The sequence below is a fragment of the Aspergillus fischeri genome, genomic scaffold (assembly GCF_000149645.3).
Source record: "Aspergillus fischeri NRRL 181 1099437636262 genomic scaffold, whole genome shotgun sequence".
Classification (NCBI taxonomy): Eukaryota; Fungi; Ascomycota; class Eurotiomycetes; order Eurotiales; family Aspergillaceae; genus Aspergillus; species Aspergillus fischeri.
The window spans coordinates 659912-674755 of NW_001509764.1; the positions used below are offsets into that span (position 1 = coordinate 659912).

At 50.7% G+C, this 14844-nt stretch overlaps 7 protein-coding genes across 7 annotated transcripts, besides 1 other annotated feature; 3 read left to right on the plus strand and 4 right to left on the minus strand.

Moving 5' to 3' along the window:
- Window positions 1-21: 21 nt before the first annotated feature.
- On the minus strand, window positions 22-1215 carry NFIA_096110 (NAD(P)-dependent alcohol dehydrogenase; the record flags this gene model as incomplete). The annotated part of the gene is made up of 3 exons (XM_001261886.1): window positions 22-318; window positions 372-983; window positions 1039-1215. The coding sequence occupies 3 exons, from the start codon at window positions 1213-1215 to the stop codon at window positions 22-24; spliced, it is 1086 nt and encodes a 361-aa protein (XP_001261887.1).
- Window positions 1216-2842: 1627 nt separating this feature from the next.
- On the minus strand, window positions 2843-3469 carry NFIA_096120 (uncharacterized protein; the record flags this gene model as incomplete). The annotated part of the gene is made up of 1 exon (XM_001261887.1): window positions 2843-3469. One exon carries the CDS (start codon window positions 3467-3469, stop codon window positions 2843-2845), a length of 627 nt encoding a protein of 208 aa, XP_001261888.1.
- Window positions 3470-4044: 575 nt separating this feature from the next.
- On the plus strand, window positions 4045-4364 carry NFIA_096130 (uncharacterized protein; the record flags this gene model as incomplete). Its single annotated transcript, XM_001261888.1, has 3 exons — window positions 4045-4095; window positions 4148-4218; window positions 4268-4364. The coding sequence occupies 3 exons, from the start codon at window positions 4045-4047 to the stop codon at window positions 4362-4364; spliced, it is 219 nt and encodes a 72-aa protein (XP_001261889.1).
- A 474-nt stretch (window positions 4365-4838) lies between these two features.
- On the minus strand, window positions 4839-5839 carry NFIA_096140 (sterol desaturase family protein; the record flags this gene model as incomplete). Its single annotated transcript, XM_001261889.1, has 2 exons — window positions 4839-4912; window positions 4960-5839. 2 exons carry the CDS (start codon window positions 5837-5839, stop codon window positions 4839-4841), a joined length of 954 nt encoding a protein of 317 aa, XP_001261890.1.
- A 652-nt stretch (window positions 5840-6491) lies between these two features.
- On the minus strand, window positions 6492-7117 carry NFIA_096150 (uncharacterized protein; the record flags this gene model as incomplete). The annotated part of the gene is made up of 2 exons (XM_001261890.1): window positions 6492-6954; window positions 7005-7117. 2 exons carry the CDS (start codon window positions 7115-7117, stop codon window positions 6492-6494), a joined length of 576 nt encoding a protein of 191 aa, XP_001261891.1.
- Window positions 7118-8145: 1028 nt separating this feature from the next.
- NFIA_096160 (putative MFS transporter) lies at window positions 8146-11497 on the plus strand (the record flags this gene model as incomplete). Its single annotated transcript, XM_001261891.1, has 9 exons — window positions 8146-8581; window positions 8628-8760; window positions 8809-9232; window positions 9286-9652; window positions 9896-9969; window positions 10290-10491; window positions 10542-10692; window positions 10742-10973; window positions 11018-11497. The coding sequence occupies 9 exons, from the start codon at window positions 8146-8148 to the stop codon at window positions 11495-11497; spliced, it is 2499 nt and encodes an 832-aa protein (XP_001261892.1).
- Window positions 11498-12298: 801 nt separating this feature from the next.
- Window positions 12299-12344: a microsatellite.
- Window positions 12345-12592: 248 nt separating this feature from the next.
- Window positions 12593-13507, plus strand: NFIA_096170 (uncharacterized protein; the record flags this gene model as incomplete). Its single annotated transcript, XM_001261892.1, has 5 exons — window positions 12593-12761; window positions 12815-13062; window positions 13114-13207; window positions 13258-13330; window positions 13384-13507. 5 exons carry the CDS (start codon window positions 12593-12595, stop codon window positions 13505-13507), a joined length of 708 nt encoding a protein of 235 aa, XP_001261893.1.
- Between the last annotated feature and the right edge of the window lie 1337 nt (window positions 13508-14844).

Below are 14844 nucleotides of genomic sequence, written 5' to 3' on the forward strand. Positions count from 1 at the left end.
TATATACATTAGAGTCGTTATTTACTGGTCGTTAACAAGGACGTAGCGGTAGCGGGCCTTGCCAGCGTCCATGTCGATAACAGCCTGGTTGGCATCCTTCATGGGTCTCTCCTGGATCCAGGGGTGAACACCCTTCTCAGCGGCAAGCTGGAGCATCTCCCGGATCTCACTAGGGCTGCCGATCAGGGAACCGCCCATCTTGACTCTGCGACCGATCAGAGCGTGCGCAGGGATCTGCAGAGCACCGTCCTCGGGAGCACCCATCTGGACGAAGGCACCGTCGGTGCGGAGAAGAGAGCAGTATTGCACAATGGGCATCTGGCGATGTCAGACAATGGCCTCATTACCGAGACAGAGAGTGATGAACATACCTTGGAGGAAGAAACAGTGGAAACGATCAGATCAAGGGAACGGTTGTGGGTCTTAGCCCAATCAGGCTCGTCATCAGTTGCAATGTACTCATCAGCACCCAGCTTGAGAGCATCTTCCCTCTTGTTGGCCTTGCGGGAGATGGCGACAACCTTGTCAGCGCCCAAGGCCTTGGCGAACAGGATACCAAAGTGTCCCAATCCACCGATTCCTACAACTCCGACCTTCTTGCCGGGACCGCAGCCGTAGTGCTTCAGAGGGGAGTAGAGGGTGATACCACCGCACATCATGGGGGCGGCCTCAGCAGAGGGGATGGCATCGGGGATCTTAAAGACGAAGTGAGAGGGAGCACGGTGGTACAGAGCGTATCCACCGTACGACTTGTCGCCGTTGTAGTGGACGCCATTGTACGTGCCAACCATTCCATGACTACAGTACTGCTCCATACCGGAGGCGCACTCCTCGCAGTCGCCTTTGCGGCCCAGGCAAGAGTCGTTCTGGGCTCCAACACCAACACGGTCACCGACCTTGATGCCTCCCTCGGCCTTGGAACCAACGCGGACGGCGATACCGACGATTTCGTGACCGACACAGCAGGGGTACATGGTGGGGCCCTGGAATAGGTTAGTCTCACTGTCTAAAATGGATGCCGAAAAGAAAAAAGCATACCCATCCGCTTCTCAAGGTGTGCAGATCAGAGCCGCAGATACCGGAGTGGGTGATCTTGATGTCGACATCGGTCTCCTCCCACGCCTTGGGGGTGAACTCCTTCCACACCATGTTGCCCTCGGCGGCATTCTTGTCCAGGCCAAGCCAGCCCTCGAACTTGTAATCGGTAGCAGCCATTGTAACTTTTCGTTTTGATTTCGTTTAGTTTAAGGTTGTGAGCGATGCATCTGATTCTCCACGGGTCCTCACGACATCTTATATAGACCAACAGCGCCCAGAGAAGATGGAAGATCGTCGGTGCTTAGAAATCGGGCAAGAAGTTTCTGTACCCACTCGCCTTGACTGTGGTAAGCGCCCACTTTAATCTCCATTATGTCCGGCAAGCCGCCACAGTGATGCGGCCGGTCGTCTACCTTTATGGTCCCTCAAAGCGTACTGTATGGCTTTGAATGATGGCACATATGACGTCTTGCAAGTCCTCGCAATTCTGAGCTTCCTTATGGCGTAAGCTTACTGCTTGTTAAGCTGCTTATTCGGGGATAAGTCAATTCCTTCAGACCAGGGGGGGGTGCAGAAAATGGAAGTTCGGGATGATTCCATGAGTGGGTCGCTCGGCCCTCGTAGCTCTACCGTATTTCCGGCTCGCTTCCCCAATTCTGATTGGCGGCATAAATTTAGGCACGGGGCTGGATATGCAGGTCGCTTATGCCTTCGTCATTCTTCACAAATCTTTATCTCCACACTCGGCAAGGATTATGCGAACTTGCTCGGAAACTTTCTGTCAAGTTGAGCCGACTCCAAGCCGGTCAGGGGTTGTTCTATTATTCTTAAAGCCATGGAATAAGTTTCATGTTATTGGCGATGACCCAGGTTTGCATTAAATCGGAGAAGCCATGCTGTTTGATCACTGATCTACTCCGTAGGCTACGGAGTTTACAGATACATAGTATGTCACATCCTTAGGCATTACCCGATCTTGCTCGCTCAGTACTAGGATTGAATTCATGATACGTCCAACTTCAAACCCTTTCCAGGTATCGTGTTGCCCAGAACTAAAGGCTCTGTGATCGACGACCCGCTTAGTTTCTAGAAGCCTTCTCTCCAGCTTTTACAGTTAACCCACACTTTTGAACGTGCGCTACCCAAGGATTGATCGAAAATGGACCCATTGGCTTCACAAGGCGTCATATTCCGGGCGGAGTCTCTTGTTGCTTGTTGGATAGATAAGGAAACCGAGTCCTCAGCTGGAGATATGTAATCACAATTCCCAATGCGTGCCAGATAAGGACGGAGAAGGCCTCTCCCGTGTGGGTATGTTTGAACGGTATGCAGTGATTTTGAGAGCACTCAAGATAGCATATCTCGTCTTTGATCTTAGTTAACTCTTTGTGATCTATCATCATATAGAAGCCAACTTTGGCTCATCTGAAGCACTGTGTATAGAACCCAGACGTCTTTTGAGGTTGGAAAGTCTGCGATACAAAGGATGAGCTGCGACTTCGAGAGCAGTGTAAGGTCTATCTGATTGACTCCACTCTTAGAATGGAAGGTTTCGTGAAGTAGTATTTTATAAAGAGGAATGTATCTCCACTGTCGTTCTTATCTCATAGCAAGGTCCTGTTTAGTACCAATAACATATAAGCCATAGAAATAACTCCATATTCAATGTCAATGATAGTCCAACACTACCCAGCATGAGATGACAGTCAGCCAATTGCAAGACACCAACAGATTAAGTCAACAAGTTTATTACGTCACAACTTCCACTCACGATCTACTCGTCGTTGAATGAAGTGCAAAGGTATCATAGTGCGGTGTCAGCCGCCGCAACACACGAAGTAGCATAGTTGTCTCCATTCTGGCACCGATCCAAGAGCAGGTCATCCAGAGGTAAATTCCACGGCTCTGAATATCCCTCCTGCGCGCCGCCAGCAACATGCTCTTCCGCACCCCAGTACTCAATCTCAACGTCGAACTCCTCCAACCCCCACAAGTCTAGGCAGCGGCGAATCGAGTCACAGGCAACACCCCAGGCATCGTGCAAATTAGGTTCTCCGACGATGACCTTAGCGAGCGGGACAAAGCAGGCTTGACCGTCGACGTGAGTTTCGACAAGTTCGTAGCGCACCTCCTTGAATGTGATGTCGTATGCGGAAAGTATGAAGTGTATTACCTCCTCGAGGCCGCTGATATTATCCAGGTCCAGGAGCGGATACTGGACTTGGGCAGGATCATCGTCAATAAGCATTGGATCGATAGTCTCGTCTTCCATAACGGTGTCATTATCCGTCGAAGGGAGTTCATGGCTGAGTTCCTGCACCATCCTCTCCAACCCGTTAGCCGGAGAGTCCGGCAGAGTATGGAAACTCTGAATCTGGCTAGTGGTGGGTAGCCGGTGGGGCAGCTCGGGCTGGTAGATATATGATGGCATCGTGAAGTTTGATTGGAGTTGTAAGACAGCGAACGACTCTACTGAGATATTATAATTGCGAGACTGAGCGGAGAGTGCGGGGAATACCGATGAGAGCTGTATAAACTGAAGGGTGTTAGAGAAGAGACATTGAAACAATTGAAACGAAGTAAACAGGTGAGGATGCTGGCCCGCTCAGCGGACTCGGTTAGCATAACGCATCGTCATTGAGATGGTGTAGCACGACAAGTCGATGATGAATGGCAACGGCGTCATGCTGAATGCGGTGACATTCCCAAATCGGAGTCGGCTGTCTTCGCTGGTAGAATCCACGGTACGTTGAAGTCGAACCAGGAACGGACACTGTCACAAACAAACTTGACAGCTCCAACGTTCCCCCCGCCAGACGGATAATCCCGTCATTCACCGTGTCCATTCCACAGACGAAGCTTTGTCTGCCTTCCGCCTATTTATCGACGCGACTCCCCCATTCCGCCCTTCCCCCACTTCAACTCCTCCCTCCTTCCTCCTTCTCTTCATCCACTCCAACTTCCCACAACCGACTACTCTACAACGCTGAAAGTTAACAACCCAACATGCCTCAGAACCAGGACTACACCTACAAGAGCTCCGGCACCAACAGCCAGGTGAGCCTTCCCTGTCTCTCCCCATCCATGATATGACTCTGACTATCTACAGGGCAACCACTACTGCGCTCGCGACTACGGCTCCGGTGCCGCCAATTCCAACTCGTACCACTATTCCAACAGGTTTGTGGTTCTCTTGTGTCTGCGAGCCGTGCTAATGCCACGTGTTCAGAGATGGATCGTACTACTACTCCAATCCCAACGGCAGCTCCTACTACAATGATGGAAAGGGAAGCGCGAGCTATACTCCTTCGGGAGGAAAGAAATGAAGGATTACTGAAGAAGAGGAGTTCGATGACTGGCTTGTTGTGACGAGACCACACGGGCTTCGTAGCTCCTGATTAACAATTGCTTACCTTGAGGAAATGTCAAGATCTGAGGTAGTAATTCTGGCTTTGAGGAGTATTATTACCGCTCTGGATAAAGACGAGGTGCACTCTGCGCGCCGTGGTGGAACCCAAGCTCTCTATCCCAATGATGCTGCTGACACAATTCACGACAATGGTGATTGGTATTCTTCTTGTTCCTACGTCGATCGCTTAGGTCAGAATGTTTTACGACTGAATTGTGTGGGAACAGCAATAAAGGTGACTTAGTCTTCGTCACGGCACCATGAAGTCATTAGTGATTGCATTATTTGCATGTTGGAAGCAGAGCACTTCCGATACCAACCAAACTATTACATTACAGTAAGACTATCGATACAATTGATGATAATAATACGTTCGCGCCAGCCCTGAAAATCAAGCCCGCCGCTTCTCTCGCTCCGCGCGTCTCTTCTCCCTCGCTTCCGGACCAGCAACCGTACCCATCAACACTAGACTCCGTCAGCAGATATCCCAAAGGACAACAGAAAGCACTTACCATCCCAATGCCTAAACGAACTGGAATAATTCCCCCAGAAGTACCGATGGTGATCATCATGCCAATCCGCTCCACCCCAAAACGGCATGATCCGCCTCAGGCTCCAGGGGAAATCGTACCCCGAATGCGCATCAATAGCCTGAAACTGCCGCAGCGTCACCCACGCCAGCACCGTCACCAAGTGCACGTTGCAGTTCATCAGTGCCAGGAGCAATGGGGGCCCGATGGTGCCCAAGCCCAGCAGGAGGGTCTCCCAGGGACTCGCGTACTCGGCTGTTAGCCCAAAGGGCGCGGCGTATTGGTGGTGGATGCGGTGGATGGAGCGGTAGAGCGGGCCCCAGTGCATGGCGCGATGCAGCCAGTAGTGGTATGTGTCTTCGAGGAGGAAGAAGGTGATTATCTGTGCGGTGAGGCTGCGGAGGTCTGGGAATGGGATGGTGAAGCTCAGACCGCAGAGTTCCATCATTGGGTGGAAGAGGACGATGAGGGGGAGCTCGACGACGAAGTGGATGAGGAGGATGTACTTTGTGCAAGCCCATTGCTCTGCTGCGGATGGAGGAGGTTTCTGGTCCTGGATCTTGTATTTGAGGAAGATGCTGGGGAGGGCGTCGGCGATGATCCAGGGGAGACAGCGGCTGAAGTAGATGATTTCGTGGGCGAGGAAGGTGATGATTCCTGTAACTGTTAGGATTGACGAGGCTGGTCCATTGTGTTTGTCTGGCTTACCAGTTGCAAGAATGTTATTGTCCCAGTAGGCATAATGTGCCCACCAGAGTCTCTCGAGACCAGAGAGATGAGGTTGTTGCTGAGCGGCGAGGTCGAGAAGATCAGAATAGGTCGCCATGGCTGGCTGCGGATAGGTCGAATTGAGCGAGTCCATGGTGAATACCTTAGTCCTGGCTCAGTAGAGGAAGAGTTTGTCGGAAGCCAATTGATATTGTTGATGCTCTATATAGACCGCGCGGATAAGTCAAGTTACCCGGGATGGCATGATCCGAATGGCTGGACCAGGAACAGGCCACTCGGGAGGAAGGTGGATCCTACGATAGTAGCCATGCAGGGACAGGCGATCACGATCTCACCTTACCTTAATCAATATTTGATTATTTGGAAACGCAATACTCCGCTAATATCTTGGTGCCTATTATGGGCTCGTACGACGTCGGCCCGCGTCTGGTGGACGCCACCCGCATGATTCAAACGGCGTCAGGGCGGATCCCGAGACGGTGTTTGAAATATAGGTAATTAGCATTATTGTGGTTAGATTCAAGTGTGAATCGCGTGTCGACATTTTGTATTTACCAGCCAAGTCAATGTATCTTTCCTCCGTCCTCTCACTTGCTTCTCTTCTCCAGCAATAATTGTTTATCCGACCGCACACTGTGAGACTTGCTTTCTATTATACAGCCAGGTTCTCGCGTATGATAGCTTGACTTTCCCCAATCCTGGACACGTACTTAAATCGCGACGGCCCATCATCATGGCGACCGATAAATACATAGCACATCATATCATCTCACCACGTTAACCCATCAAACATGAAACGCCGCAGCGGCGACAGCCAAACCAACCGCCACAGTCAATTCCACGCTCAAAGAGCCAGCTCCACCCGTCTGTTGCGCTCCAGTGGCAGACGCTGTGGCAGATGAAGTAGTCGAGACCAAAGTGGAAGCGGACGCGTCGCTCGCGCTCGCAGAAGGACTGCCAGTCTCCCGGGGCCCATCGCAGTGCCAATGGTCGCCGTGCGGTTCGCATCCAACCGACTCCGTGGGACTAGGGACAGCCGGTGTGGCGTTGCTGTGGTCATCATGGTCGTGATCGTGGTCGTGGTCGTGGTCATCAGAAGTCGCCGTTGGCATGGCCGTGGCGGAGGCGGGCCCGTCGCAGTGCCAGTGGTCCCCGTGGGGTTCGCATCCCACAGACTCAGTGGGACTTGGAGCGAGGGATAGCTCGCTGGTAGTAGTAGCGGCTCCAGTTGCTGGACCATCACAATGCCTATATGTTGTGAGCTTTATTGGGTCGATTGCTTTTGGTTCGTGTCATACCAGTGGTCGCCATGTGGCTCGCAGCCGACAGAGGCTGTAGGTGATGGGCCGGGATCCTGAGCCAAGGCCGAGGTAGTGGCCAAGGCGAAGAGAGTAAAGATGAAGTGCCTCATTGTGCTTAACAGGGGTAATGGATCCTGAATGAATGGAGGGAATTGGAGAGTAGTTCATGGGAGGAAAAGAAGGGTCCGCAGGGTTTATATATGGCTGCTGGCGCCATGTTCGGTCCCTCTCCTAGTGCTCTTCCAAGATCGTCTTTGATTAATGGTCTCTTGGCCTGAGGTAATATGGCATCGCCAAGGGGAGTGGGAGACCTTGGCGTCTTCAAGGTTCTCACTTGGTTATCTTTGCAGTACCATGTCCTGCGCCTGCACCGGGGCTTTTCAATTGCGGAACATGCCCTGTAGAAGGTGAGAGCCATGATTGGATATCCAGTAATCTTAATACTCAGGAATTATGTGCAGTTCCTGGAATAAATTCACCATGCTGGATTAATTCTTGTAGCTGGAATGCCAAGGGCCAAGTCCGCTGAACGTGTGATGCCAAGGATGCTTGTGAGAACCTTGGGGACGATTTAGTCAAGCGCAAAGGGTTCGAACAAATTATTTTATGTGTGGTTTTGCCTTGTGACGTCTCAGATGTCGAGGTTTAAGCACGTCATTTTGTGCACTGTATTCAAAGGCACTCTTGTGCCGCAGAATACGGAGTAGTCATGTCAGATTCGGATTGTTCTCTATTCTGTGCTGAAATGGCATTCCAGCCACCAGTTATTTCATCAGGAAGATAACCAGAATGCATCAGCATCATGATGCAGTCAAGACATCATTGCTGACTGTTCTCCCTGACAACAACCCTGCATCTTGATGCCTGTTTATATTGTCGAATTCCGAACTCCGATTCGGAATTGATTTATTTACTCCGACTGATAAGAATTGGCCAATAGGAGTCACCCACACTCCAGCTGAAAGCAGCTTCAACCAATGAGCATTGGTAGCTGCCTCTTCGGCGTCAAAAGTACCTTACACGGGACAGGCGATAATATCCAGGCACCCAGGCGTCCACTTTTCACCCTCTTAATAAACACGACCGTCATCCTTTCTGGCCCTTCTTCCTCCATGATCTCAACCATATCATCAACAGAATGTTGGACGAGTCCAGACATGATCAATGCGAGGAAACTCCCTTGCTAGGCCACGACCACGCACCGGAGTCGGGCCGCTTCACCCGCGCACGATGGGTCCTCATTGTCTTGAGCCTGGGCATCATCGCAGTGAACTTTGGCTCTTATCTCGCCATGGCTCCGCAGATACAAATATTTGAGTCAATCATCTGCCAAAAACTGCACCCGGAAATCGCACTTCTCACCACCCAGGAGCAGATCGACGCCAGATGCAAGGCCCCCGATGTCCAGGGTGAGCTGGCGTTTGTCAATGGCTGGAAGCAGACGCTTGATACGCTGCCCGGGATTTTTCTGGCTCTTCCCTTTGGTCTGATGGCCGATCAAGCGGGACGGAAGAAGGTGCTGATGTTGAGTTTGATTGGCTTGATTATGGAGGAGGTGATGGTGCGGATTATTGGTAAGTGATCTGGCTCATTGTTTGTTCCCTTGCTGATAGCGTACAGCATGGTACAGCGCGTTTATTCCCCTGCGCACGGTGTGGTTCATGTCGTTGTTCCAGCTCTGCGGTGGTGGTGCCCAGATTGCCACATCTATGATTTTGACGATGATCACTGATGTGTTTCCGGTGGAGAGACGGTATGTCAATTAATCGGACGCTGGTATGCTAGATGGTAACCGTTGCAGGGCGAATATCTTCTTTATCATTTTTGGGTCAACACAGGTATCTGAGATTGTCGCGAGCCCTCTGAGTGCCTGGCTCATGTCCAGGACACCCTGGCTGCCGTACTTCCTGGGAGTACTGTTCATGCTTTGTGGACTATGTGCTTCCATAACTGTACCGGAGACGCTGTCCAAGTCGACCAAACTGAGCGAGCCCGGCACTGAAGACGATGAGGCTGATGATGACGCTCCACGGACGGTCCGTCATCGTCTAAAGGCCGTCTTGCATCACGCCTGGCATCAGATCATGCATCACAGCCGGTTCATCTTCGCCGAACGCAACATTGTTTGTATCTCCATCGCCCTTCTGACGGCAAACGTGGCTATCCAGTCGCTTGTGATCACGCTACAATACGTCTCAAAACGCTTCTCATGGTCCATGGCAGAGGTACAGTCCTACAGTTTCACTTTCCACTACTTGTCTTTGCTGACTTGAGACAGGCAAGCTTTCTCATCTCCTTGAATGGAATAACGAACCTATCGGCCCTACTCCTCATCCTCCCCGCCATCTCCAAAGCCCTAGACAGATTCCTCCCCCCGATACGCCGAGACCTGCACATTTCCATAGGCAGCATCCTCACAATCGCCGTCGGACACGTCGTCATGGCACTCGCAGCCAGCCCTACAATCTTCATCGTAGGTCTATCGATCTCCTCGCTGGGAGCGGGTTTCTTCCCCGCTCTACGCAGCGTTGCTACGGCATTGGTGGACGAGGCCGAGATAGGCCTTTTGGGGACGACAATTGCCCTGACCCAGAGTATTGGTGCAATCATCGCGGGGCCGACGATGGCAGGCACGTTCAAGTTCAGTATGAGGTTGCACGGGATATGGCTCGGTCTTCCGTATATGACAGCGACTGCACTCGTTCTGATAGCCTGTTGGGCCACCTTGATGATTAGAGTACCTCGGTCGGTGTAGCGTCGGATGGCTTAAGAATGATCAACTGCCGACAGAACATTTTATCATTGTCATATATTGGAGCTTAGCGCATTCGTTTTACTCCCATTGAGCAAATCGGGGAATGCTGGCACCGATGTGGATGGATCGCCAGTCGAACCAACACCACCTATGTGCCCCGCGCAACCACAAGGTTCTCGGATCCCGCTCGGTACCGATTATCATCACGTATGTGTCCTATCTACTCAGTAGGCTACTTCCATTGTTCATGCAAATCAATGTGGGATGATCCCCGCCTAGCGTGTGGGACAGCGATGGTGGCACCATTGCGGCGCGGCATTTCATTTGCCAGCAGCTCTATCTAAGATGCGGGGAATGTTCTCCCCGGTATTCAGCTGAACGCTGATAGCCGAGAAAGAAATATGTTTACATGGTATCGATTCTCGCTCGTTGACAAGCCTGATTTTAGATATTGGCTTTCACAGCGAAGAATATGGTAGGTTAGGATCTTGGACCAGCTGCACCGTCTAGGACTGACATCTCGACAGTCCAAAACATCACACACCGAGATCCGGCCATGTCACGGCGCCTCGGTCCCGGACGTGGTCGCTATCGGTGAAGAACGGGAACTTTTGGCGAAGTGGAAGGAACGATGTGGCATTGAGACGGAGAATCAGATCAGACTGGTGAAGTTGGCGCATATGCGCTACCAACATCCTGACCTTGATGCAATTACTGTCTTCCTCCAAGGTCAGTGATTCATTGTCCTACTATCAGGAAGGCCTGACTGAAGGAAATAGATTTTGGCATGAAAGTCGTCAAAAGGACAGATGGGGAGGTATGGTACCGAGGTTACGGGACGGATCCGTATGTTTACTATGCTCGCAAAGGCCCAAAGAAAGAGTTTCTCGGAGGGACGTTTGAGGTGGAGTCGTACCAAGATCTGGAAAGGTATTTACAATCCTATGACAAGACTTCAGGTTGCTGACAATGTATGCAGGGCGGCCAATCTGCCCACAGGCAGCCCTATCCAAGAATTGAAAGACGCACCCGGAGGAGGCTTCATGGTCACCGTTAAAGATCCAGAAGGATTCCCGATCAATCTCGTCCACGGTCAGTCACCAGCAGCACCAGGTGAATATCCTCCCAAGCTCGTCGTCAACTCCGAGTCAGACAAGCCTCGCGTCCGCCACTTTCAGCGCTTCGTTCCCGGCCCTGCAGCCGTCCACAAAGTACGTCTCCCAGGCCATTCCCATACAGTAACTGACAGATGCAGCTGGGTCACTTCGGCCTGTGCGTCCAAAACTTCCAGGAAATGGTTACCTTTTACACAACAACCTTCAACCTCGTGCCGAGCGACTTCCTCTACGTTGAGAAAGACGGCAACAAGAAGAACGTTGCTCTCTTCGCGCACATCGATCGCGGCGCGGACTATGTCGACCACCACAGTTTCTTCATGAGCACGAATCCCACCTCGCATGTACACCATTGCTCGTTTGAAGTGCATGACTTTGACACGCAGAACCTAGGACACCAGTGGCTAGCGAAGAAGGGGTATGAATCTGTTTGGGGTGTGGGACGACACATCCTCGGGTCGCAGCTGTTTGATTACTGGTGGGATACCACTGGGAACATGATCGAGCATTATGCGGATGGGGATTTGGTGAATGAGGAGACGCCGGTCGGGTATGGGCCTGCGGGCGATGAGTCGTTGGCTGTTTGGGGCCCGGAGGTGCCTAAGTGGTTTTTAGACTAGACTCTTTCTCGAGTATAGTCACTTCGTTGCCTAATTCTCAGCTGCATCCATATCCTCTGTGTTCCAGGACCGAGCGGCGTAGGAACACCCTTTTCGCCGGTCTAGCAAGACATGCTGGGTATGCAGTACACGGCCAATGATGATGACATACTCCAATCGATGAAAACGATAGCTGAATGAAGAATCATGAGTAAGACAGTGGTAATGGTTTTACTATACTATTAACCTCAACGGCTCGCAGCGCCATAATATTAAGTGTAGAGCGTCCATTAGTTCACTGTATATTATTAAATATCTGATTCCAGATATGTTTCATAATTCATAGAGCAAATATCAACTTGTATTTCTCTCTCTCTCTCTGCTGTTTCGTTTATGGAGATCGTCTCCACATAGAGCCAAGATGGTCTTGGCCAGAGGATAGTGTTCTTGGACAGCCTAATAAGCCTTTATATGATTGATATAAGCATATAACAGGAGCAATCTTTGGTTCTGGTCTTGGTTTAGCTTCCTATCAACCATAAATGCCCGAACGAAAGACGTGCCTCGACGATCATTCCTAGCGCCGTCGAGATAGTAGGGTAATGATGCGTTCAGCGCTTTTTCACTTGGGCAATGATTTAGCTAGTGGTTACAAGGATCTACTTATTATTACAATATATAGGATAAGGAGACACTGGTGCTGTTTGTAAAATCATAATAGTGAGCATAGCGGCCATGTCATTGAAGATCTGCACTGATGACGTTTTGGGCTTTTCTGTGGCTTGTTTGTCCGTTGACGTCACCCCGTCCCTCACAAGTATTACCAGCATTATTACCACCACCACCACCGCCATCATCAGCATCGTCAGTGTCAGAGCCACCAGGTATTGCCAAAAAGAAACAAGTTTCGGGCTTTGTGTAACATTATTAATTTGGCATGGCTCAACTTATATTAGTCAGTCATTTTCTCTGGAGATCTGAGCTGACAAAACCGTCAACCCTCCACCCCCTGGTCTCCCTGTCTACCTACCTTTATCTATTACCTCGCCTCGATTTCTGAGAGCAATAGAATCCATTTGTTTGAGATATATACTATCCTGACAATAGACTAATTCAATGGCCATCATATGGGGTCTCGACCTCCATGAGATACAATGGAACAAATTCAAAGGAGCGAAAATGTTCAACCGCGCGTACCACCTGCGTCGCACCAAGATGATTGTCTACCAGATGGCCATGATATTCTGCGTCATTTCTGAATCTGTTGGAACGGCAGCTTTATCAGGTACTCTACCCATTGCCTACTGGGATAACCAATCTAACGCTGGTTGTGTCTAGATTATCTCGACCAACAAGATGCCATCCAGCAACAGCACCCCGAAGCCAAGGTTCATAACAACGACTTCATCGGCGCCGCCTCGTATAACATCTTCGTCGGAGTCTCCGTTGCGACCATCTTCGGCGCCGCGTTTTTCTTCGACCTGTTCTGGCCGGAAAGACAAGAGAGTAAATCTGTTCGGTTGGCGTGGAAGATATCTGCGGTGGTGGTGTCCGTGATGATGCTCGCTTCGGCTCTGACCATGACCGTATGACCTTCATAATCTGGATATTGCTGTGCAGACTGCTCATGAGACTAGATCATCACTGCCACGCATAGCGCGCGTATCACCGGGACCGACGCCGCATCCGCCAGGAAATTCTGGGCGGAACCGGCCAAGAAGCCTGCTCTGCGTATGTATTTGCCTGCTGCTTCTTTCGTCACGCTGGCTAACATCATGGAGAATACCGGACAAACCCGAAAGCTATTGCGTCCGTCGTCTTTGCTTGGCCTGGTTGGGTTGCCACTGTTGCGAGGTAAGTCATTTTCTTTGGATGACGCGCAAGAGGAGACTGCTGATGCAGCATAGTACTGCCATTGTGTTCATGTCCCATAAACATGACGACGAGCTGGGCCCGAAATCGAACTATGGACGCGAGACGGAGAGCGTTCCGGCGATCCAGGAGACAGAGGGGAAAACAATTACTGTATAGTATCGTTGTATTTTGGATGATGTTATGACTTGTATGATACCATTATAGATTGCCATCGCTATTGGATTAGTAGGAGAGGGAACCTGGAGCATCTTGATATAATGATTGGCAAGGACTGGATCATCAGCTGCAGTAGTAATAGACTAATAGGCATAATTCATAGAGCTTAAACCTGACATTCTCTAGTCATGATATCAAGGTAGATTTAGGAATATGCAAGGCCAGCCACAATACTGCTATATAGGCAGTTCTGAAGCTGCATTTTCTCCTTTCCTCCACGGACTATTGGCCATTCCTGCCCCTTCCTCTTGTAGCATACAGGGCTATTCCCCAAGCTCATACAAGTCATCCATCTACTACAGCGATTCAATACCCCCTTTAAGCGTACTGAGGCACGGTCGAGACATGGCTGCACTTACATGTGCCCCCCCTCAACTCGCTTACTTCTCGCTTTTCTTATGAGCCTAGAAAATGTTGCAATGTGGCACCTCATGAGCACCGGGAGACCGCAATCTGTACCACGCGTGTCCCTGTATAACATGACGAGGCTGCTGCAACGATATCAGGCGCCAATCGAGCTAACCCCACCTCTAGCGCGATCTGTCAGCTCACCACATTCCATTCAGTAAGTTCCTTGCTTCATAGACTGTCTGAAAGGTTCCGGAGTGTTTGAATTCAAAGTTGACGAGCAGAACTTGACCCAGGATGCCCGATCGCGCTAGGCAAATCCTGGCGTACTTCTCACGAGAAGGGAAGACCCCAAAGCCTACAGGAAAGGTGGATCAGCATTCATGGCGGAATGTGATCAGGAATAAGGCCACAATTTTGGAACCGGAAGGTGAATCTAAGCCGCTGCTGGTCTCCGAAGCAGCTGCAGAGACATCGTATCCAGAGAAGTGACGGCCGCAAAAGGACAAGATACGATCGGGCAGTGTCTCTCTCATGAGGCTGTGGGACGAAGCATATCAATTAATAGAGAAGGAAGATGCTGAACTTTTGGCTGCTTCCGAGAGATATCTCCTGATCTCTCAGGAGTCAAGCCAACAGGAGAAGGGAGAATTGGGGATCGCAATATGGGACATTTGTTGCGGATCAATAGCAATAGGATCCTAAAAGTGGCTTTCTCTCTCGGCGGCCGGGCACTAGCCTGCACATTGGATGGATCGAATAGACGTGTGAAGAGTCTGGACATGGGTGAAAAGGAGCACATACTCGAGCTTGATGCAGACGTGTGTTGTGTGGCGATCTCTCGAAGCGGCTTCCAAATAGCAGCCAGTACCAAGGAGAGCATCGTGTGTTTCCGCGGCATGGGAGCAGCTGCGACCCAAGGAGCGGTG